The following is a 26402-nucleotide window of genomic DNA, read 5'->3' as shown; positions in this document are numbered from 1 at the left end:
ATTACATTGTACTTGGATTTAAAGACATTCCCTCTGAGAAAAAGGCAAAATTGCTATTATTGTTAGTGAAAGTAACCATAATGATAAAGAAAAAAAATTAAAATTTTTCATAAATTTTCTTTATAAGAAACTTGTAGCACTTGTATAAATATGAAAGCCAATTTTGATTCTTATTGTGGCTAGATTTTACATAATCAAAATAAAACAAATACAAAATTTATTGTTTCAAAATAAGAGAAGAGGAGTAGACTTAAAAAATTCACATCAGAATCATTTTGGTAAAAAAAAAAAGCAAATAGAAAAAGTAGAAAAGGAAATTGAGAATCAAAAATGAAATGAAGATAAATGGAAGAAAATAATGATCAAGGCACTTAAAAAAATTTGGCACAGAATGAAATTATTAGGAATAATCCAACTTTGAAGATCTGTGTAAAGTTAGAGCAATAATATTTCTATTATATATTAATATAATTAAATAAAAAGAAAGTTCTAGGAATAGAATTAAAATTCAATTTCTAAGTTCTTTAGCTATCTCTGTAGGAGTTCTGAATGCCAATATCTATATTTAATTACAGTTATAATTCTAGAATCTTCTTAATTTGGTCTCCAAAACTTGTGTTAATGTGAAGCAAAACCTTTAGAGAGGTAAAATTTTTTATTCAACAGCTTAAGGTAGTTGTAGAAAAATTCATATGTTTGTCTGTGAAAGACTAATTGCAATTCAAAAGGCAACTGGCTGTGGAAAATTAACGTTGGAGTGTTTTCAGCTGATTCCAAATTAGGACAGAGAAATATTTAAAATATTTAAATCCATATACTTAGGCTTCAGAATTGCAATTCAACTTACATCAATAAACAAAGACCTCAGTGCATACTGATGCAGTCAGAAGGAAAGACACACCTTCATATCAAATGTCCCAAGATGGAAGCCCTATTTCATATTTTTTATTTTTTCACCTCAAATGATTGCAGAGGTTTCCACTAAGAAAACTCATTTTAGTGCAACCAGAATTCCTTCTCAAAATTGCTAGTGACAGAGGATTGTGAAGTTTCAGCTTTTGGGCCATGAAATGTTTCCTATAGGATCAGCAAGGCTTCAGAGAAGTATATTTGGTGCCCTGTTCCCAGAAGCTGTGCATCCCTGAATAGCAGAATTTCATATTCCAGTAGTGGCCTTAGGTTCTAACTGATTCAGCTGAGCAGACAGAAAGCATCAGCACCAAATCTACTGCCAAATCAAAAGCTTTCACTATCATTACTGGCAGAAATTATCAACCCTAAAGGGAAGCACAGATGACACTAGCATATTTACCATATGAAATGTATTAGATCAAATTGTCTAATTTTCCTTATTCCACTTGCATTTACTCTGATTTCCTGACTTGCAGTTATTCCCAGTTATAAGTGGAAAGCCATAAATTTGCAGCTCTAAGTAGGCATAATTGTGTATGTACAAGCATCAGAAATAAAATGTAGGATTTTTCTCCCTCTTGAAATGTTAGAAGAGTCTCTATAGACTGCTTCTGTCATGGTTCATCCATTAACATGATGCAGTGAAATAAGGGGATCAATTTTCCAGCTTGTCATGGGCTTCCCACATGCAGCAGATGCGTTAAACAATGAGGTTAGAGCTCGCATGCTTAAATTGAATATAAGATTAGGAAAGAATTCGGTAACTGTTTCTTTGACTCCCATATTTGCAACAAAGCCCCAGCGCAGCCACAGGATTGCTTAATATTACTTGAGTAAACACACAGGCTTCCCCCTCAATGGACTCATTTATAAGATGCATTAACACAGGTGAGGAGGTACACTCTGAAGTTGCAAAAAAAAGTATACTTTCAGTTTTGTGTTTCTTCCTGCTCTAGAGTCACAGCTCAGTCACTATGAATATCCAGACCATTTGACCTCTTCATTTCAGTAAAGTCAAACTGCTCATTTTAATGAGACCACAACCCATTTGAAGACAAGACTTGAACAGCAAAAAAAATTATATTACTATCCACTTTTCTCTTTTAAAAAACACCGTTTAAAATTGATTAAATATACTTTCATGTTTCTGCGGTTCTCTTGCAGCCATGAAAACTGTTCTGATATTCCTTTCCACTCTTTGTGTAGATTTCCCATGATTATCCAGTTCTCCAGGACACATTCATGAGAACAATACCTGAACTTACTACTCTACATTCACATATTTACGCCTACAATACTCCGGGGGCTTTTTTCTTGTTCACTGACTGTGAACGGTTTTATGATTTTACAGAACATAAATACTTAATCTTTTTCACTTCCAAACTTCTTCAAGTTTGTGATCAACAGTGTATTCAGTGTGTAGATCCTTCTTCTTGTGAAGTTATCATTCTCTTTGTCTCATAGAAAAATAATCATTTCACAGTCAGTAAAATCCTAAGCAGTGCTTACAAAGTCATGGTTGTTTGATGACTACAACACAGGCACCAGCCCGTCCAATATTTAAGGAAGCCATCTGGAGAAAAACAGACACAAATTAACTGAATAGGGAAAAAACCATGCAAAAGATTGCCAAAAAGGAACAAGCCACGCAAAGATTGTCAAAGTGCTGTGTCAAAATGATTTTAAAATAGACAAAACTAATGGTAGTATAAATTGCTAAAAATAAACAAAACTCACATGATGCTACTATTGTAATTTAAAATTGCTTGCTCACACCTGGAATCTTTAATTTGAAAGATGTGAGAACAGAAAGTGGGAATTAATTTTAGAGCTGTCATCAATTTTGTGAACCATTGATATGCAAGGGGTTTCTGTATTCTGTAAACTGTGGCTGATGCTTCCACTCTAGTCCTTGAGGCAATGTGAAAGCTACCAATACAGAAATGGTTCCAGTATTCTTAAACAGGTTCAAGTGTCCTTTAGAATATGTCTGGCAATTTTAAACAGCATTCAAGACAACACAAGGATTAAAACCTTTAGAGGACTGAATCTTGCAAAAGTTGCAAAAGATTCTACTATCACCGTAGAATCAGCTTAAATGCATGTAACAACACACTGTAATTGATGCAACTGTATAAATCACAACATTGTTTACATGTCTCCAAACTACCGGTCCAATCATGTTTATTAATGGTTTTTTATGTGAACTGGTGGTTTTGCAAAAAGAGAATAATCCGAAATTAATTTTGTATCTCCTAAAGAATATCATAAAAATGCTCTTCTCAGTAATTCATGGTAGATTAAAAAACATGGCCTTCTGTACTAACCTTAAAGCATTTGTGTCTACATTCAAGCTCGTCAACAGAAGCTCCCTCTTGCAATCATAAAAAGAAACGGGCATTCTTGAGTATAATACATCTCACCTATTTCAAATGCTTGTTTTAGGATAAGAGCATGATTCCAAAGTATGAACCTTTCTGCACTAGGTTTAAAGAAAGCTTGGCTAATGGCTAATTCCTACATATTAGTGTGTATATGTGTGTGTGTGTTTGCACACGTGAATATATGAAATAAACTTTATTATTACCTGTGTCCACTCATTAGTTTGAGGGTCATATGCTTCCATAGTGTTCAGGTACGATTGACCATCATAGCCACCTACTGCATATAATTTGTCACCAAGGAGACAGACACCAACAGCATCTCGAGGCATACTCAGAGGAGCCACCATTGTCCATGTATCAGTTTTTGGGTCATACCTGGGCAAAGAAAAATGAAACTGGGTATGTGCAGAGAAGACAAGCATCAATTCATGTTGATTTTCACTTGGATATAGTTCTTTTTTTCCTGGGGAAAAAAAACCAAACCTTTAGTATCCTATCCAAAAAATTCTTCCTAACATCCAAAAGAAAAGATATGGATTTATTGTGTTCCCAATTCAACCCTCTAGATGATGATTAGAAACTTTTGCTCAGCAAAACTTCTAGAATAAAGTAAGCTATTTGTAGGATAGTGTGTCATAAAGAGATCTGATATATAAAGATATAAGAGTAACATCTGAATGGATGGGTAAAAAATTTGATTTATCTGTTATGTATACATTTAAAGTGGGGTATTTCCTGCAGCACATCTAAACTATTAAAAATATTATTTCTAAAATTAAATTTCACTATGTTTTAATTTTTGAAATTATACTATACAACAGTAAAAATCTCCCTATATATTCTAATGCTTAACTGCATTACAGTTAGCGTCTCCTCCTGATATTTGCTCAAGTAGATTAAGCAATCATGTTTTCTGGACATAAGCACAACTGAATTTTTAAAAGTGAGGGTAAAAATCTTTCTGTATAGTGACAGTAATTAAAAAAATAAATATTTAACCTAGGTTTTCATTTAGATATTCCTTAACAAAGTAAAATTGTTTCATTTCAGAAGTCATTCCATTGTAACTCTTTTGGACAAGCACAAACCTAAAATTAATTATCTTTTGATAGTTTGTTACCAAGGATGTCCGGAGTATTAGGTTACACTAGATACCTCATTTTTAGATGTCAAATATTACTAAAACAAAATAGTGTATCTCAGTATAATAAAATTAATTTCAACTGTCCTTAAGCAAGTCTATTATGTAAAAGAATCATGATCAGTGGAGAAAATAAGCAGTTTTGGTCTACAAATCCTTTAAAAAGTCTGACTTCATTAATTTGCTTAAATGTGTAAGTATTTTAGTAAGTCATATTATCAAAAGGCTACTTGGAGGAATACTGTTTGAAGTCTTACATATTTGAGCAATGAAATATTATATATATATTAATACAAGCACTGAAACAGCAATGCTACAGTGTTTTGCTTGTAACAGCCCTTTGGTTCCTAAATATAACTTTTAAATTGGACAATAAAAAAATTGTCTGTAACCATGTTCATATTGTTCTTGAGTGGTAATTACATTTTTTGAAAACAATCTACTTGTGTGCTAACTACTAATCCTGGCATTTGGGGGACTTCTCAGATAATAAGATGTCAAATATCTAGATATATGATAAATGTCTTTCCTAACTTTAGAAGAAAATATTGCAAAATATTGCTTGATTATGAGGAAGGGAAATGACCATGCAACAAGCCAAAAAAAAAAAAAAAGAAAAAAAAAGGATTTTTTCAAAGACTGAGTTTTTCAAGGACAGCATCATATGCCTCTATCTGAAACAGTTTCCCATCCAGTGAAATGCACCAGTGTCCACTGTATCCTCGCCTACCTAAAGGTAATAAATGTTTAATAGACTCCTCCATACATTTCTCTTAAATTACAAGGGCCAAGGTGAGGAGGTGCAAAAGTTAAAGCTGGAAAACAATACCATTTCCATCATCATTTGACCTTTTTTTTTCTATTTCTTCTTCCAATAAACAGGCATGCAAGGCTAAAATGAATCCTTGTAATTGAATTTTGTCAACAAAATAGAACTGTACAAGAACTTATTGGTTTTGTAACTGCCAGGAAAATACCTGAGATTTCTTACATCCTTTTTGCTGCTAAAAAGCAACTGCATATGTCATCTTTATAATAGCTAGGTATGCCCCAGGCTGAACAGGGTTATGATAAAAGCTCCTAATGTGGAAAGAAATAAATTTTGAAATCAAGGTGAGATGAAGGGGAAAAAATCTATAGGTCAAATGACTATGTTTTTAGCATCTGTCAAGTTTTGAATAACATTTGAAAAAGAAAAGCTGCTTGATGAAATCTGCCAAAGTATCTCAAAAATTTTGTAATTCTTATGAAGTTGTTGTTTTGCCTTTAAAAAGGAATAGAAGATTGCACTTTGCCAACTTGTGAAGATGAACAAAATGTAACTATTATTTCAGAATGCTTGAATCCAGAGGAAATCCTTTAAAATTGCATCAATCTTAGAAGAAAGTAAACTGGAATACCTAACTACTATTGAGCTGTACTTTAGCAGTAGCATTAAGAAACATGTATCTGCTGCCTCCAATATATTTGCACTATCTCAAAAATGAATTTTAAAATATTATGTCTAGTTTGACAGTCTTTCAGGATCAAATTTGTACTGGAATAAAGTACATCCTACCAGGCTGCATCAGAATGACAAAAAGACTGAAGCAGACTCATTCCTGAAGAAGAAGAGACTTTGTAAAAAGCAGACTGTCAATATTTACAGAAAGTAAAATTTTCAGAGAGATATAAAATTACTCTGACTGATAGATCCTCCTCATCACTTATTATTCTTTGTTTCCCTAAGATATTGAGGGGCATTTTTTTTTGGAAATGATGCGTTATTTTAGAAAAAAAACCAGACACACTAAATAACATTCCAGCCATCTTATAAATTAATCAATCACTGTGAGGGCCATGAGAGTTTTTTCACATTACAGTGAAGTCCACCAGTTAATTCACATCCACTCAATGTAAGTTTATAGTCTTACACTATTTTGTTTTTGTTTGTTAGTCCCATTTAGTCTCAAAGCTAACTATTGATGAAGAACATCATCCACACCTTTTGCTACCAGTGGAAAAAATATCTAGATGAGGGATACTATATATTGTCACTCTAATATTGTACATAAAACAGCATAAGGAGAGGTTTAGCTCATTTTTGCAGTCTCTCTTGAGAAAGGCAAATGAGATAAATATGGTTTGTCATCAACGCCAGGAGGGTTTTCTTCTCAGAGAATGAAAAATGAAATAAAAGCTCCCTTCTGAGTACCAAAGCAGAAGCAGTTGGAAATATCTCATTTAAGACTGTCACTAATAGTCTTAATATAAATTTATCTAATTGAAAATTCTGGTTATTGTTCCTTATATATAGAGGTCCACAAGCATTGTCCCTGTAAGTACAGGCATAATGGGATTTCCCTGATTAACTGTCCCTCTATTTGATAAAGGAAAGAATTCATTGTACTGTGAATATCCATCACTTAAACAGTTCTCTATTTCTTCTTTGCTTAGCTTTGTTTTTGGAGTTAGAAAATATTCTAAACACGATTCAATTTGTGCTAAAAAATTATTTAAAGGAAAAACTTTTATTTCTACATTTTTAGTCTGTGACACTTCAATGCATAATATAGTGTCCTAAAATTACTTAAATGGGATGTGAAAAGAGTGGATTTTTGTATTTGTGGTAATATATAGTAGTACTGTGAATAAAAAGGGATTACAATAAGTTTCAAAGAGATTGTCTTTCACACACCTTTATAGAATTTTTCTAGTAAGTACTAATTAGACATTTCTAGGGATAAGAACATCTGTTTAAATTTGCCATCACTAGGCTAATAAAATAATGCTACCAGATATTATTTTGTACTTAAAAAATGCATGTATAATTTGATACCTTTCCACGTAGTCCAGCAGTCGAGAACAGTGATTAGAAGCAGGAGCATCATGACCTCCAACTGCATAAAGAAAGCCATCACAGGTAGCCACTCCTACACCTCCTCTTCTCTTACACATAGGAGCACACATATTCCATTTATTTGTGTGAGGATCATAATATTCCATTGAACTCAAACATGAACTTCCATCCCGACCTCCAACTGAATATAACCTAAGAAAGTCCACACAAATAAAAATGTTGACAAAACAAGAGCTCAGAATTGAAGAAATAAAAATGAGTATCTGTTTTTTTATCTGACATCAGACAATACAAAAAAAGAAAATACATAATATTTGAAATCATGTGAATCTCATATAGTGAAAAAACACAGATGTTTTCAATATTATTACCAAACTCATGTGCTAGTTAATACTTTGTCCACCTGAAGAGGAACGAAGATATTTTTTTCTGATAATGAATATTTTCATTCTTTCTTTACTGCGTATTAAGTCAAGAGCACCAGAAATGACATGCAGGTTTGTCTCTATAGGTTTAACAATCATGTAATCAGGGTTGCTGCCTAAGCTCACTATCTATGAGGTGGAAGTCCCAACTTATAACTGGTAATCCAGACAAGGAAGAAATATGCAATCCATTTATTATAGTTTCTCTGGTTTTGCTGTGCATCAAAGTATTAAGAAGCACAAATAATATGTAAAACAAGACCTGATATTCAACAAATTTCACATAAAGATCTATCAATGGGAACACATTTTTAGCATGAATTTTACACTTAGAATATAGTAGAGATCAAATATGAAATGTGTTGCAGATAGGACTATCACGTTATGTTTTAAACATGGATTTTTAAAAATTACCGCCTCAGTTTCAAGGCTCCTTCTTACACTGAAGAAAATTCTTGCCCACACTAATAGCAACACGTCTACTTTGCAAGAAAATTATAACCCCCAAGCATGGTGCGTTGTTTTTCTTCATCAGAATGTTTTATGAGTATAGAGTTATGTTGGAAAGTCATGGACAACTTCTGAAGAGTATTTTAAACTTGAAATTAAAAAAAATATGGTTTAACAAAAATGATGTTGTGTTTGTAAGCTTCTGCAGGCAAGAAACTTGTTTCGTTCCACTGTTTATAATGGGCCCCAGGAGGAAATAGTTCTGATTGTTCTTTCCCCCTAATACCATGCTGTATTCATTCCATATGAATCTTTTTGCAGTCTGTTGCCTTTTATATAGTGTCTGGAGATTAACTAATAGAAACAGGTTATTTTAAAGTCCAACCACTAAGCAATTTAGGATGTGAAAGCTGTCTCTGTAAAGCAATTACTCATTTGGAAGCTTTTACTGTCCTAAGCACTCCATGAATTCAGAGCCATTTAAATGTGCATTTGCCATTACATTTCATTGGTATGGATGCTGATGAATAAGGAAGTGCTGTACGCCCACTAAATATGTCACTGAAGCCTGAGAACATTTTGGTAGTGCCTGACAGACATACCTGTGCTCTGACTAAAGCACCCAGGAGAATCCATACTCCTCTGTGAGAGATACTAAAGCAAATACACTTTTTTTCCGTTGGATCCAGACCTAACACATTTAACTTTATTTATGATTATCAGATATCTTCAGATGAAATCAATATTAAAGCATCCAATTCTGTTAATCTGTGGATGTCTACAGTGTCCAACTTGCTGTTACACTCAGAGCAGCCATCTGAACCTAAAGAACAGCACTAAAAATATTTAAACATATAACCAAAAACATTTACAGTAATATAAATGTAAATATAAATATTTACATATAGGTGTCTGCAAGGATCTTATCTTTCTTTTCAAAGATGTGACTTGGTTCAGCTACCCATAGACAGTGGTAAAACATTTTTTGTGACATTTAAATTATGTTGACATTCCCTCCAGGCTGAGAGATATGGAAAATAGTACAGTACAAAACCAGTAGAAAAAACCATGACTGCTGGCATCCTGAAGCAATTTAAATGTAAGTAGACAACTACATGTCAGTAAGTGAATTGATCCCCAAAAATATAAACCACGATTAAGATTTCTGAGATTGTCAAATGCATTTCTAAGCAGATATTTGGACACGTAAACACTGAACACCATTTAAAAAATGCAATGAACCAACACTTCTGCAGACTTCAGTGCAAATAATCTTGTGTACCCCTAGTCAAAATCCCCTCCACTTTGACATTTCTTCTGGCATGAAAAGTTCTTATTTATTCGATTGTCTTTCAACTGAAATAAATCAATAAGCTGATATTTGCGCACTGAAAGTAAAACATACTTTCTCATTCCTCTATTCCAATTAAGACAGGTAATAAAATATAGCTGAAGGCACTCTTGAGTTGCTGGTAAAAAGAGAGCAAATGCTTTTCATAAGTAGCTGACAAAGTGATTGGGACCACCTGAGCTGTTGCTAAAATGCTCTCAGCTATTCAGAACAAAATTCATTTTCAAAATCACATTTTGGAATTAACATTTTAGAGTTTGATTGTGTTTCTATCTTTTTTCTCTAGGGAATCTTTTTTTTTTATTATTTCACAAGGGTAAAATTAAAATAGTTCGAACAAGAAAAAGTTGGAAATGGAGTAATTACTTTAAAGCTCTGATTGTGGTTGAGCTTGAACAATTAAGTCAGAAATTGCTTCCAGTCTTCAGTCAAATTTCCAAATCTGTGTTCACAAAGGCCCAAAATGACTGCACTGAATATTCAGGATACTGAATCAGGAATCTGAAATTTTTTAAATACTTGTAATTAAAGCTATTCAGTAGTCGTACTTCCTTTTTAGAGCTTAGGGTGTTATTTTATTAGATGACTTCAAATTAAACAATTTTTTCAGCTTTGTCCAGCTTGTTAAAAGTTTTAATACAATTTCTATAGGAAAAAAATATCATGCATTTCTCTGAATTAGCTGAATTACTCTTCATGGTGTATCCCATCAAAACTAGAATTCTTATAAAAAAAATAATCATATATCCCTCCTTAAAGAGCAAGACCAGCAAGGAAAAGAAAGCTTCCAGTACTGAGCACTTTTATCTCCACAGTCAAAGTTCTGCCTGTGGAGATATAATAGATTTCTATTCATATATAGTCTACATTTCAGCTGAATCAGACACTGTGCGTAGATATGAAATTAGGCCAAGCTCAGCCTCTTCTGTCTTTCCAGGGTTTTGTCACTTCTTTTACGAAGATGGAGAGAGATTCCTGAACATTTTTATATATATAACTATATGTATAATTGGCTAGAAAAATGAAGTACAGGTTTCAAAGTAGGAAGCATTAGGAGAAATCACGACCAGCTGGATCAAAAGCATTTATCTCAGTTCTGTCATTACAAACCTTTGATAACTACTCAGAAAAGACAGTTTTAAATTCAGTTTGACAAGCCAACCTCAAAAGACCAGACTGCCTTTGATGTGAGGTGGGTATGGCTTGTGAAACCAGTTGAATCATGCCCTTGGTGCATTCCTTAATGAGGTTTTCCCTTTCAAAATTCTTTCACTATGAATATCAAAGACCTTATCCAGTCTTTTGCTTAGGCCCTTTTGTACCCTTTTCTGGCCTTTCAGTGTGAAAGAGCAGCAGAGAATTACTCTGGCACAAAAGATATCTGCTTGGTAGGACTGAGGGACAGTAATAATTTTCATCAGTGCTGGACTACTGTATTGCTGAATCAGTCCATACCTGGCCTAGGAATCAGAGTATAGAGAGAGATATTTATCCATGCTACCTTGATTAAGCCAATGAAGTTCACTGGCAAAAGTTGGAAATACAATAATTTTGTGAATGGAAAGCATTAATGAAGTCTTATTTCTGTGTGTAAATTTGGAAGGCCATTTCATGCATTTGTAATGCAGTAGGGAAGTAAATTAAAAGTAGAATTTGACCCCCAAAAATGGAAAAAAATATAGTAATAGAGGAAGTTCTTGGAATTGAATTAGTAGAACTACGGTTGAGTTAGATGGGGCCCCTGAGAACTTGATCTAATGGCTGGTGTTTCTGCCCATGAAAGGGGAGCTGGAACTAGATGGTCTTTGAGGTTCCTCCCAACCCAAGGCCTTCTATGATTCTGTGACATAAAATATTGAGAGAAAAACACCCTTTGCATGGATAATATTGTTATGAAAAAGTTTGACTTCCTACACTGGAAATTTTAGTTTTCTAATAGAAAGAACTTGTTTCAAGCAATTTTAACTGTAATCAGAATTTTATGGGCTACATTCTCTACACTAGACCATTGATTCAATGCGGATTCCAACAGTTAAAAAACATTCTTGACTTTATCAGGCTATAAAGTAGGTAAGGCAAAATAGTCTTTGTAAATTAATCATTTACTATAGCATGTGCATGAGGCCCTTTATTTGCTCTATCATTAAGACACACAGTGAACCTGTCATTAAATAAGAATTTTTAATGAATTCATAGAATTTGTTCTAGACTGAGATAATGTTTACGATACTAATTTTCTTTGTGAGTTTAATAATTTTAGACCGTAGAGTTGTTCCATTTTTTTGTCTCAGTATCCATGTATTTAATTATTTTGACTAAAATATTTTAAAATATCTACCCCTTTTTGTAGTTTCCACAGTTGAGTAAGAATAATTTCACTATGTGTCTCATTTTCCCTATAGTGGGATACAGAATAAATGTTTTTCTGAAAAAAAAATTTTATTTAAATTAGAAGTTAATAAACACCATATTTATAAAACAGCAGCAGCATAAAAACTGTCATAAAAGAACCTGAAATAACTTCTCCGGATTCAAATTAAGTTATAAAACTATTTATAGGTCAAAGTACATTTAGAGTAAAACATAATAAGAACAGAGACAAAATTTTCAATCAAAAAAAATCTAAGGCTGGTAACTAGTGAACTAGTCTTTGAAGTATGTTTGGTATTCTTCCCATTGCAAAAGAGTTTCACAAAATTTGTTAATAATAGCTAATAAATTCCTGAGACAAATTTGAGATCCTGTCTGGTTAGGCAGATGATGTAGATGAAAGCAGACATGTGACAGCATGAATTTTTTGGACAAAAAAAAGCACTGCTGTAATTTAGCAGCATGCAAAATATCTTTATTAAGTCATACAATATACTGATTTGCTTGTAGTTAGTGAGAATATTGTGGGCAGAAAGCATGCAGTTTAAAACATTTTCTTTTCTCTTTACGTGACAGTAACTATGTATGCCAATCAAGGTACTTTTCTTAGTTGAAATGGATTAGTAAAAGAATAAGTGAATCACTAATAAGGCATAAGAGCAAAGAAAACCTCAAGCAACAAAAGCAATGAGAAAAAATTGGCGCTGATGGGTAATATAGTAGTTTTGGTCCTACTTTCTTTTCTTGTTAGTTTGGCATGAAATTTTGAATTGTTACTTCAGCCTTAAAAAACACAATTAAAGCATATTAATACTTCTTTTATTTAAAAATTTTGACCAGTTCCCTAGTCTTTGCTGAAGTATGAAAATTATCCATGCATTGCAATTATATGGCTGACTTGCAAAAATATCTTAGGTCATTTAGCTTGTGATCTTCACAATGAGCAAACCCTTCTCTGTTCAACAAACTCAGCCAATAATGTAAGATTTATCTGCAGCTGGTCTACTGAATCACAAGAAATTTCATCTTACCCAAATATTAGTTATTAAGAAGTTAATCAAGTTTCAAATTGGAAATATAGGAATTTAAGAGTGGAGATGTCTTGGTATTCTATTCTGCTGAGTATAGTGGGTATTTGTCAGCTGTTGTAATGTCTGTTGCCCATAAGGACATTTAGTTGAGTATTGAATTAAAATTTAGCTTTCTTTAATTTCAGTCAGATCTGTGTATTTAAATATCCTTCCAGATGGCACATATGTGGAAATAAGGAAGTATGTGAATGCACATGATAACACACAGGAATGCACATGTGTGTGTGTGTAGTCTAAGTTGAAGCCTACATTTGGTGTGGAAGGATCTCTAGACTGCTCCAACTGCACTGCACAAGGGCTTCCTTCCTGTCCCAGCATACAGGCACCAAGAACCATGTGAGACAGGTTTGGATTCTCATACTTCATCTCCCACTAAAGATAATTATGAAAAGCCAAACTTTAGTTATAATCAAAAATAAAGGATATTAATAGCTTTTGTAGTCTTGACCGCAAGAGAGAAAACAGTTATTGCTCACTGTTTGTTTTTATTTTTAAATCTGTGCTTAATTATGGAAGCTACGCTTTTAAAAAATAGGCATTGAATGTTCCTAGGCATTATCCACACTGCTTCCTGCTGTCTAGACTGGTGCATTTGTTACATTTAAAAGTTTAAATTAGATGGAGTCACACTACTGCCTTTTTCTGCCATGTACTAGGACTAAGTTAACTCACTATGTCTGTCTGGCCTGAAGTACCCATGCATGTCCAAATTAATTCATACCATACTAGATCATATGCATATCTATGTAGAATTTATCGTTCATTACAAAACTTACAGGAAAAAATAAAAGGAATTATGTAGTAGAGACAAATGGTTTCTTATTACAAAACCCAAATGACAGACTTTATCACAAATTACAGTCATTCCAGCTATACAACAGTCAACAGCCAGCCAGTCTGAAAATTTCCCTGTGTGGGTGACGGATGAAGAGAAGGGGATAGTGGAGGCATACACACTAAAAGATGTAGATGTGCAGTAAAAATTCAAAACAGAAATGTGGTCCAAGTATCTGGGACCCTGGCCACAGTATAGCAAGAGAAAATAGGCTCATCAAGTTCCCACTCTGCAAATAAGCAATGTTTTTAGCATCTGTTGTGTCTCCTACCAATGACACAGTTTCCGAAGAAGAAGGCATCCTAGCTGCATATGCATCTGCCTGGGACTGCAGGAAAAATAGTGGCTTTGCAATAAAGATTCATTATTTCAGTAAAGATTCATTATTTTGCTTTTCTCTTATAAGAGTGATATATATTTATCTAGTTTGTATCTTTTTAAGGCTAGCCTAGCCCCAGAGAAAGAAAAGTAGACCTGTGCAGAGTGTCTCTCCTTACAGGCTGGATGTAAAAATAACAAGTTAAATCTTGCTTGAGTAAGAGAGAATAGGATGCAATTTGAATTAAACGGAACATTCACTGAGCTGCATGAGACCCCTATGTAGGATATATGAATTTGTGTGCAAAAGATCAAAAGATCAGACCAGGGCACTGAATTAGTAATAAGCCTTAATGATTCTGCTAAGAGAAAATGCCACAGATAGTTTATTATATGATGCATGAAAGCCAAAGGAGCAGAACTCCTGGAGGAGGCTGTAATCAGCCATACAATCAAGTTTTGTCGGTGGTTATATGAATGTAATACATTCCTAATTCTCTCATGCCAAACACTGAACTACTATTAAGGACTTTGTGGAATTATTAACCTTCGTCTCTCCAAGGTCAGTTCAAAGCAATTATATTCCTGGTGAGTGACTAACTATAAGATGATTTTGAGAACCTTTCTTGTGCTCACACTAATTTGGTTTGAATTTTGTTATTTTTCTTAAAAATTAAGGTTCATCAGGCTAAACTTTTTGATAGTTAGTTTGTAATAGTGCATAATAATTGTAAGGGACATATTAAACTAAAGTAACTGCAATTTACAGCAGAAATAATATTGATCTAAGTTTTCTTTCCAGTTTTTCTCATTAAATGACCTGAAAACAAAACATTCCACTGTGCATATGCCAACATCTCTGTTGGGCAGTTTTCTGTGTTTCCCATTCAAAATGAAACAGAGAATAGCTGGGAAAGCACTGCCAAAACAATAATCCAATTTATGAAAATCCATTACTAAATGAATCCAATTATTGCAAAAGTGGTGGAACTGAATGAATGTAACTGAATATAAATAGATAAATAACTATTAAAAAACCCCAAAGCTACATAGTTAATAAACTCTTTCTACCTAACTAGTAAAATTGAAAATGTAACAAATTAATTTTCATGGATGTAAAGGGAAAATAATAAATATGTATATGCAAATACATTTTTAAAAAATAAAAATTAGTATATTTTATCAGTACTTAAGCAGAATTAATAGAATGTGGAATCTGATCTAAATTCTATCTGTTGCAGTTAAGTAAGAGACAAAATTTGACATTACCAATTGATAATAAATAATTACTTAAAGGACCCAACCAGAAAAGCAGTAGTTTTTTTATGTTGGACTGTCTTTCAACGGTAATATGTAAAAAAATCAGTGTCTCAGGCAAGCAGGAAAAAGGACAAACATAACTGATGGAGAGAGATGAGGCTTGCCAAATAACTCCAATTTTAAACATGATTGATTTGATGAAGAGGACATGTGCTTAGGGGTTTGTCCCTTTAAAGGAAAAAATATCTCTGGGTCAGCTTATGCATCTTGGCATTGCATTTTCCTGCTTAAGATAATCACCAGTCACAGGCACAGGGGCCTGTGGAGTTCACCACACTGGAGTAGGAGGTTGTCTCCCAAAGGACTGCAGCCCATGGAGAGCCCATGATGGAGCAAGGGAAATGTGTGAGGAGGGAGTGGCAGAGAGAAGGGTCTGAGAATTATGGTCTGACCACAACACCCATTTCCCACCCCCTGCACCAGTCAGGGGTGGGGCTGTAATGTTATACAGTACATAAACTGAGCCTGGGAAAGGGGGGAAGAAAGGTGGCATTTTAAAATTTGGGGTTGCTCCTCACTAGCCAGAATCTATTTTTATTACTAATGAATTGCATTAATTTTCCCCAAGTCAAGCCTATTTTGCCTGTGACAGCAAATGGTAAGTAGTCAGATGGATATTGAAGGAGAATAATATTTTCTTGCAGCATTTCTCCTTGCTCTTTTACCTTCCTTCAGAGACAACAAATACCTACAAGACTTTTCCTTAAATACAAGTAAAATATTATTTAAAAGAATACTTACACGGTGGTATTTCTAAGAGTTAAGATTAAACAATTCCTCTCTTTTTGTCATCTATCATATACCAACAGTGTTCTGTGGTGTTTAATAAAAACAACAGCAGCAGGGGAAATATCAAGTTCACTATAGCACATATTTGAGGATGTGGCAATCAATAAAGGTCAGGACTCCTTTTCCTTGACTCCACAAGATGTTAGCATGAGATTGAACTGCATGCCAGTGTGTGTCAGTCATGATTTTTGGCAGTTTAGGTTCTGCTGTGATGTCCTACCATTCAAAGTCAGCCTGTGGATCCTATCAACAGCTGAGCATGTTATGCTTTTGTAACACAGATTTACTGATATTTGCTAAAGGGATCAAGACTTTCTGCCATGAAAGCCACAGTTGCTTAAAAAAATATTGATAATTTCGAACATACCAGTAGAAACTAAGGAATATTTTTTGTAATACAGTCTTTGTGGACATATAATAGAGCGATACAGAAAAATTTCAGTGATGGTAGTGACACAAAAATGTTTAGAATAACATTAATCTGTATGATACAGAGAATGTCTTTGAGGAGGATGTATTCCTGATGCAAGTGTGTCAACTAAATTTCATTTTCACGTAGCGCTACGCCGTTAGCATAAAATATGTTTGAAATTAAATTAAATTAGTGGAAAGGTTTATGTTCTTAGGGAATGAGCAGTTCATGTATAGAATTTTTAATGGAAGGATAATAAATAGCTATGGTATTAACTATAAATTTGGAAGCATTTACATTTTAAGTTAATGAAGGGATTAGTATTTATTGGATTGAAGGTGTCAACTAGGTGTTTGTTCCTCTTGAGTTTAAAACCAATAAATTAAGAAAATCTTGAAATAGTTAAGTGATAATTTCAAAAAGTTTCTGGAAAACATAAACTTTTTCACACTTTTCATTCCTTGGTGCTTCTAATTCATACTGCAGAAAAGTTCTGTTGCTTCAGCACTATTTACTGACAACTGTAGAATGCTGGTCTTATATAGTATAAATTGCACACTAGTTACACACCACTTATGTGAGCCCCAAAAAGATTCAAATAAGTCATCCCAACTTTTGCCTCACTGTCTGCATACAAAAAGCACCATCCTCTACCAGTTATTTTTTCAAAGTGTGGATCTCCCTCCCACATTTAATATTTTAACACCCATATCTATCACTGATCTGAGGAAGTTCATGCACTCTTTCTTTTCCGGTCTCTGCAACAGGGTTGTTAACAGTAACAAGGCAGAAAGGATGACATTGCATCCATATCAGAAGGAATTACTAACCCTATTTCATCCCAGGAAATTCTACAGTCATGGCAAGTCCTACAACACCTACCAAAATATCTTAAAAATTGATAAATACATCAAGTTAAAAATTAATCATTTTTATATATAGTAAGGATAACACACTGCACTCTTGTGTTACTGTTTGACTATGAGAAACACACAAAGATGTAGGAGATGGAATCTCCAAAGCCTCAGCACACATTGTTAGTGGTGCCCAGAACCTACTTGGGAGAACAAAAATTTCACTGAAAAGGAAAACTCTCAGATTCCAGTCTTTGATGTTACATAAAACCACATAACATTACCCTTTATATGAACCAATAAACAGGCATTTAGAACCTGATGAGAGGTTTGTGGCCATAATCTTATTGTCCCCATATTACTTTTATTTCATCTCTATTTTCCCAGCTGAATTGCAGCTATTTTGTGCATCAGTTTCTTTGCCAACTGTATCAGTTTTTTTGCTTTTCTTTGGTACGCCACACATTCTTGGTAGTCTTAATACACATTATAAGGCCTTTGCAATTTCACTTGAACTTCCCTCGATACGGATGACCAGAATTCCACACAGTAAAACAACATAAATATTTCCAATATTAATAAAACTTTATGTATTCTTCAGTAGCATTTCCTTTTATTTCCCCAGACTTCTTCTTCTGTTCTTTTTCTGTGCTAACAACATGCAAAGTTTTTTCACCTCTTCTTTTACTTCTTAACATTAATTTTCTCCAAACACAAGGCTTGTTAATTCACACATAAACTACGAAACATACTATTTGTGTTGCTTCTTAAGGTCATCCAAATTCATGTGGCCAACATGAATTTGGCCTTTTGGCCATCATGTATTCATGTGGACAACATGAATCATATGATATTATTCCCTTTGGTGTCACTTTGAATGGTCTGGTAATTTAACTAGCTTGCTGTTGCTGTTATAGTCTTTTAACCCAGGACAGATCTGTAAAGAATTCCAGGGGTAACTGTGACATCCTAGTTATTGCATAGAGTCTTTTTCAAATCCCTGTACTACTCACCTTTTTTTCATCTTAACTATTTATTTCATATGTAGCATTAGATAAATAGTTCTGTTGAAATTTTGGTAAAATACATTTGTCATGTGTCTTTCTTTTATCTCTAGAAACACCTTTATCTTTTATTAGTTGTTCTGGCTCTCCTTACAACTAAGATATTAAATAAAATGAATATTGTCTGTGTTCCTCATTGAAGGATAGTAACTATTCTATCCTATTACTCTGGGAAATCTGGAGGTAACAACCAGGTGACTTTTGTGTGGGGATGGGAAGATACTCCATTAAGCCCTCCTGGGTGAAACAGTATTGCAACTTCTAAATTTAATACGGCAACATGATTATAGAAAAGAACCCTGGCAAATGGACTAAGTTTAAAATTTAAAAAAATCCAAAACTTCAGACAACTATTTTTCTGAATTTCTGAAAAATTCAGTAGGATTTTATCTCTTTAATAATTAAATATTTTTCAATTAGATTATGATGCACATGTTGACACAATCCTTTTCATGTTTTAGGAAAGATGTTGAAATAAGAATTTCAGTTTAAACATAAAAATGTACTTCAGTGAAATAACATTCATTTCTGTGTGCCCTGTTTAGCCAAATTTTGATAGTATTGTTTTCAATTTGTTTGAGCAGCAAAATAATTGATAATTTACTTGCATGGTCTACACAAGTGAGCTTCTGAAACACTTCAATACATTGGGAACTAAAAAAAGGTTACTTACAAATCAATCTCCTCACTCAGAGCCTGACGAGATCAGAATATGAAAGCTTTAAGTTTTTTATTTATTTCCATCACAAGCCGATAGAAAAATACAATTTTCATTTTTCTGCTTAAAATTAATTTAAATGGAAAACAAATTCAGCCAACTATAGGGCAATGGAAGATCACAAATGGAATAGTTTCTCACATTAAAACACAACAGAAGTAGCAATACTTTTTCAAGTCTTTTAAGAACCTCACATTTGAAATATTTAGCATCCAGTATCCATTTTATGCAGAGTGCCCAAAGCAGAGTGAGAGAGACACATGCAGAATAGTCTGTAACACTCTCACTTCAACAAGCATCTAATGCATTTCATTTATTTACCTACTTAATTCACCGCTGAAGAAAGAAATCATAATGAATAATCCAGAAAAAAACTCCTCAGAACTTCCCTACTAAAATATTTTTTCCTTTGCTGAATGTTAAACCCAACATTGTGTTTCTCAATGAGATATCCATTTCCAATATCCTGAGGAATGCAGCACATGTCAGTTGTGTGGAACAGCAATGCAGCAAGAATAGCACCAGGAAGTTGAAAGGTCTTTACATAGGTTTTCAGGTTGCAGTTCTTGGCATATTGGATATTTTTTAAAGCTGGGTACTCGGATAAAAAGAATAAAAATCAATTGCATATTTCTACTTGTGAGACCACTGCTTTTCTGTTTTCAGTGGTGTCTATCCTACATTTCTTGGACACAGATAACATCTCTTTTAATTTGAAAGTGTTTGATATAAGTCATGCAAAATTCAATTGAGTATCTGTTAACTGGGAAGCATTAAATATATAGTCAGCTGTGCAAGAAAAACAAAGCTGGAATATTAATGCAAAATCATATGCTGTCTTCATTACTTTAGATCAAATTTTCCAGGGTTTTTTGTCTAGATGTTGCTTCTGCTAGTCTGCTGCACAGCTTGTGCATCATTGAAACCTGTTTCTCGTAGAGTAACAGGGCTATTAAAGCAGATTTGACCATTTGATCTACTCTGAAACAATTCAATGCCACTGCAACTTAATAAGGGAAGCAATGACAATTAAGCTTCATTGGTTTTCAAAAGAAGTGTTTCAATTGTGTAAGCACACCCTACTCACTTGCCATTTAATGCTGCTACTCCAACAGTGCTTCTGGCAATTGACATACTTGCCACAAATGTCCACTGCTGACTTTGAGGGTCCCACCTCTCAACTGTGTTCAAATAACTCCAACCATCATGTCCTCCCACTGCATAAATAGGCCCTTCAAGCACTGTAACTCCTAAAATGAGGGAGAAAGTGAGAGAAGATAAAAGTATGTTTCCTCTATCAGTAGTGAAAAATAAAAAAAGTTTTTCCAAAACACAACCAACAAATGAACTTTTATATTCAAAATGAAAACAGAAATACCAATTTGAGATTTGATTAATTAAGAATCAACAAACAGGAATAAAATTAATGCCACTCCACATGGCTCTATGAAAAACAGGTCTTGTCAAACAAACCTAATTTCATTTCTTGAAAAGAGTGTTTGCTTCAGAGAATAACCTGTCAATGATGTGATCCTCTTACATTTCTGTATTCCCTTTAGTTTCTCATAACATTCTGATCATGAATTAGCTCTTTAGAATAGCAGTAAAGCACACAATAAAGTAGGGACTGGATACCTGGTAGATCTCTGATTATTGTCAACCTAAGGGGGATTTCAGTGAAAGGAATTGTTTCTACGGGGTTGAAGTCTGTTTTTGCACCCTTTTTGTCAATCACATAGAAGAAAATTAACAATTCTTCAGTAGCAGAAAGATTGATGGACTGGTACAGAATAAAAAAGCACATTTGAAGGCTTGAGCAAGTAATTAGACTGAGAAATTTAAGCTGTTTCTCAGTTTCATTCCTCAGTTTCATTCTATCAAAAAAGAAAGAGAAATAGCCACACAGCTTCCCAGAAAAATAATGTTGGATATATGAGCATTCTTTTATCTACTGAAAAAAAATAAAACAAAATGTAATGTGTAAAAACTGAAGTTGAACATATTTCAATAAGAAACAACTTTTTAACTGTGAACAGTTTGAATCACCCAGTCAAAGGAATTGATGAATTCTCTATCTCACAGTCTCTTCAGTTAAGCTTAGAAGGCTCTGGAAGATAAGTTATAGCTAAGCACCATTTGTTACCAGACAGTGAGCTCAGCAATTCCATTCTATGAACCCATGATCCCAAATGAACATCGCTCTGGAAAATCTCAGGCTAAATCCAGTCCTGTTTCTAAGTCAATGTCTTTTTTTATCCTCACTCACTCACACAACTTGAACTCATCAAAAAGTCAGAAAACAATAGATCATTAAAGTTGTAGAGAATGGCTTTGGTTTTTTTCTTACAGAAAAGTTTATCTTTAATTTTCAACAATGTGAAGTCTCCCCTTTCTGTGTAGGAATGCTTTGTCCTATTTCAGAAAAGTAATTAATTAAAAATTTATTTTACTTTAAAACTATATTTATCAAAGAGTTTGAATATGTTTCATGCCAGTGTTCACAGAAAGTTTTCCTGCACTTTGGGTGTTGATTTTTGTTTGTCAATATTTTTTAACTTAAAAAAGAAAATAATTCAAAAACCCCTACTAACCCTTAGAAAAATTTTCCTCCAAATGAAGGCTCAACCTTTTATTTTTCTATAGAATTCATTCTCCAATTGTTTTCATTGCCTTGCCTAGAAATTCTTTCTATTCAATCACATGTTCCAATTATAATTTCTCCAGAATATTAAAGTGGATATTTAACTGAAGTAATGATCTGTATAGCTCAACATTTAATCTCAGAACACAACCAATAATGATATGTGGGAAGATGTGTCAGTGGTCACATAAAAATTATGGGATTATATGCTAAAATATGTAGTTTGGGCATGGTTTTTTGTTTACTCTAGTATCTAATATTTTAAATATTCTTAAATCCTGAACAGAGAGATTTACATTGCAATAAAATTATTTACTATGACTTGTTATAAAAAAACATGCTTCTCCTTAGCTTTTTCATCTATATCCTCTTGATTAAATGCAAAGTTAAATAGAAAATCAAGTTCTTTTTGGGAAAAAAAATGAATCATATTCAAAGGAAGTTCAGAAGGGTAAGCGTTTTATACACATACATGTACACATAGTTGGTGTCTAGACAAACTCACAAACCCTCTCTCACCTTCACACATAAACAGTGTTGTACTGTTATGCAGTGAATTTCACAAGGAAGCTATGATGCACATAAAACCCACATCTCATCAGTTTTGAAATTTCCAGTTTTTACTTCCTTAGATAACTTATTTGCACTTTCACTAGGACAGAAAACGTTTTCCTCAATTACTCTTTTAATTTAATTCAGTATTTAATATTTTTATTTCAAGTCCTTCATAGCTGAGTTTTATTCTAATCTATTTCCTGCTGGAAATTAAGTCATTACAATTATTTAACTCATTTTTTGTAGGAAATTTGATTTCTTCTTAATCAAAATAGCATTCTTCCTGCATTTTCATGGTTTTTTACTTTTTTTTTTTAATGACAATGAAAACTGATAAGCTCATTGCATTGATATAATGTTCCTTTCTCTCTGCATTTCTTGTTACAAAAAGAGAAAAGTAACATTTAGTAATTATACAGAAAATAGTCTTCAATGACTTCTCTGCTCCTCTCATCAGAAGTTTTCTGAGTTTATACAATGCAGATAGAACCCTGTGAGATGCTCAGCTCCTACTGATTTTTTCCCCATTGCAGAAACCAATATACTGACCTCAGTGGTTTCTGGTGCCCTTTTGTGGAAGCTGCTGCACAAACTGTTGCATCTGCTGGGTTGCATCTCTATTACCTGTGTTTAGACCCATCTATCCATGAAGTCCCACATTTGATTCTTATGTTTTCTAAGAAGCCAGGTTGGCAATGTTCTAAGCTACACAGAAGCATTTTATTTCCCCATTAGGCAGTGCTTGAATCATATGTTTCAAAATATTCCAATGAGTAGCAATGATAGTGTAATCATCTTATATACTCACTTATATAAGTATATAAATATACATTTCTTATTAGAGAGACGGTGTCTTATATGAAAAATTCAATATCCAAGCATTGAATTCAAGCATTTGAATTCATTCTAAGCTTAGATGCCAGAATGTCTATGTGATTTTTATATCACACATATGGACTAAAGGGTATTCCCAAAGATTTTGCTTGTAGCCTCCTTATCATGCAGGATGGATTGCAGTGCACCTCTTCTCTGACTGAAATTACTGAACAGTCCATGATAACAGCTAATGGCAACCCCACAATCAAAATCTTAAGGGAGACATTCCCCAAGATCACAAAGCAAAATATTTTCCAGTAAAACTGATGAAGCAAGACTATTCTCTTTTCTGAATGTTCCAGGTCATTTGTTTTAATAGAAGAAAAAAATTTAATTCATTGTAAGTAGTCTGTGTTGAAATGTCAGAGTTCCAATACTATTAGCACACTGTAGAATTCATCCTCCTTAAAGAGCAAAGGTACTGAACTCTATATACCTTTTATTTTTTTTAAATGGCGCAGCCAATTTCTGCTTGGTCTCTTGAGATAAGATTTTTCGTCTGTTTGTAGTCAAGATACTGAACAGTGTGTTAGAAGATCAGAGTTCATTTCAACTTCGTGAGACAGGTTTTCATGTTCATTGTGTATCCTAGAGTATACTGATGTCAGAGTATATAACTTTGTTTTCTGTCATCTCTGTCCACAAAATAACAAACATCCACCTATATTTACACTCAGAATGTAGATATTGAAAAATATCTACAGGAATGGCAAATTGCACAGAAGAGTAATGCTGTTGGCTCTTTCAGGAGACTTTGCTAAGAGAAGAGAAAGGACAGAAGGCCCTTATACCTTTTCTTCCTGCAGGTCATCGTCAAAAATTTGGCAAAACAGTTTAAGCCAAAAGAAAATAAAAAATCCTCTTGGATTTAATTTTTCAAATTATACTAGTGCTTTGTTGTGTTCTGACAAAAGTAATAATACATTCAGAAAGGGAGTATTTTACTGTAAGAGAATTACATTAAATAACAAAAGTTATTATTTGTCTGAACAAAGAAACTGAAAATTGGTGGAATCAGTTCTTACTTTTTTAATTTGTAGAAAATAATAATTTTGGCACTGAGGGAGTAATTTGTTCTACCCATCTTTTGATGGATTACTTTCATTTAACTGACACTGAATAGTTTGGTTTTCCTAGTTCTCATATAGTTGCAGAGCTGAACCAGCTATGAACATCCCTTTTGAGAAAGGAAGCAACTTATTTTCTTAAGAGGAGATATGTTTTCAGCAATATCTTGAGGAGTTAAGTGCTGTAAGTACAGCGCAGAGAAACCTTAATATTTTCCTGAGCAAAAAAAGTATCTGGAAAATAATTCTTCTAAGCATTTTGACCTAGGAATTTATAAAAGCAAACAGTATTCTTTCTGAACTAAATGAGATCTAAAAAATTAATTGTCTAGTTTGCAATGGCAGGCATTTTCCTTTTGATTGCCTTCACAAAGCTATGCAGCAAAAAACCCTATTATGCCTAATTAGGTGCTCAATCTGTACAGTTCCAATTATTTATACTTGAAGACTGGAATGGGATTTTAAATTGCTTTTCTGTAATGTTACAAAATAAATGAGCACTGCCTATAATATTTTTAATTCTGCAGTTCTTTATCTGCCTGATGGACTTAATTTTACAGAGTAAAATTTTAAAAAGTGTAATTTTTTTATTAAAATAATTGTAAATATAGTTTCATACTGACATTGGAATATAAAACATAAAAGAAAAAATTATCTGTGGCGCTAGCTTTACTGTAGTCTCTGCATTTTGGTATTTGCAGAGACGTGAAATTTTAATTTGCAAGGGTATACTTGTATCCAGCAAATCTAAATAAGGGCATTACCTTTCAAGAAGATAAGAGACATACACTATATCATGACATAGAAGGTGAGAAGAAAAATCAGTAGTTTGCTATCCAAGTATGAAACTTGATCAAATAACATCTAGATTTTACCCTTTTAAGCTCTGCGTTTAATTAGTGTCCAGGTAGAAGCACATTTTTAACAAACTTATTTCTCACCCATACCCAAAGAAGCATATTTGTACAATTTTGTATATATTGTAATTAATATTGCTGCTTTTTCTACCTCTATGATTTCCCTCCTTAAGTCTTAAACCACTTTTCTTCCATAGTAGTGGTATCAAAGAAAGTCCAATTTGATTTAAATTATGCATCATGAATTAAATGATGAATTAATTCTCATATTTAGTTCTCAAAGCCATGATATTAACTGCTTGGGAAATACAAATACTGTTCTTTCAATGCTGCATATAGGGCTGCCATAGGCCAATCTTGGAATTTAGTACTTGGAGAATTGGACCTGACCTACCTTCCTTAGAGAATATTCAGTGACTCAATGTTGAAAATACCTATTCCTATGTAAATTAACAAGTGTCAAGGATGGTTTAAGGAATTATGGTGGTATCACTGCCCTCTTGGGCCAGAAGATATTGCACTAACTTGCTAATATAATGCAAATTTATAGAAGCAAAGATCTGCCTGTCGACCCTCTGTTTACATTCAGTTTTGTAGATAAGACACTAGGTTCTCAATTTCACCATCCTATTATCCTGAGAACATGACTCAGAAATTATTAAAAGTGTTGCTGTTATGATTTGTAACTCTTTAGTGAATTGGGTCACGATCTACTACTTAGCAAAAAGTGCAAAGTACAAAGAAAAGGTACTTAATAACTCAGAAAAAAAATCCCTCTGATATTCCCCATGATTAGGAGAAAAATCCAAAGCAGAAATCTAATATACATGCAAATCAATATTCCAGAGAAAATACTTTAAAATGTTCAGCCCTTATTCCAACCCACAGTGAAAGCACTCATTTTTCCTGAGATTTCACATGGAAAAAAAAATAATCATTTAACTACATGGAGGCATGTAGTACTGGTCAATGTTGCCTAAAAGAAAGATTCCCAAACCAATCTCTTAACAGCTGCTTCTGAGGTAAAAAATACATCTATTTTAGAAGATTGCTGTGCTCTGGTAAGCCAGTCTGCTGTGGAACTCTTCCACTCAATGCTTAGGTGGCGAAACATTCTGGCATTTTTGGTTGTT

The 26402-nt window shown here is 33.5% G+C and overlaps 1 protein-coding gene across 2 annotated transcripts in view; it reads right to left on the bottom strand.

Annotated features, from left to right (window-relative positions):
- Window positions 1-2425: 2425 nt before the first annotated feature.
- The window catches only part of KLHL1 (kelch like family member 1), a gene marked incomplete at both ends in the record, with an annotated part of 182526 nt that continues 158549 nt past the window's right edge, over window positions 2426-26402 (bottom strand). For both annotated transcript variants that reach the window (XM_084223982.1, XM_084223983.1), the window contains 4 exons: window positions 2426-2485; window positions 3500-3671; window positions 7256-7468; window positions 20361-20523. In XM_084223982.1, coding sequence (XP_084080108.1) covers window positions 2426-2485; window positions 3500-3671; window positions 7256-7468; window positions 20361-20523 — 608 coding nt within the window. The remainder of the gene's footprint in view (window positions 2486-3499; window positions 3672-7255; window positions 7469-20360; window positions 20524-26402) is intronic.

Source organism: Fringilla coelebs (assembly GCF_963513975.1).
Source record: "Fringilla coelebs genome assembly, chromosome: 2".
NCBI classification, from domain to species: Eukaryota; Metazoa; Chordata; class Aves; order Passeriformes; family Fringillidae; genus Fringilla; species Fringilla coelebs.
Note: the sequence above shows the minus strand (reverse complement) of the source record. Positions and strands in the feature narration are given on the sequence as shown.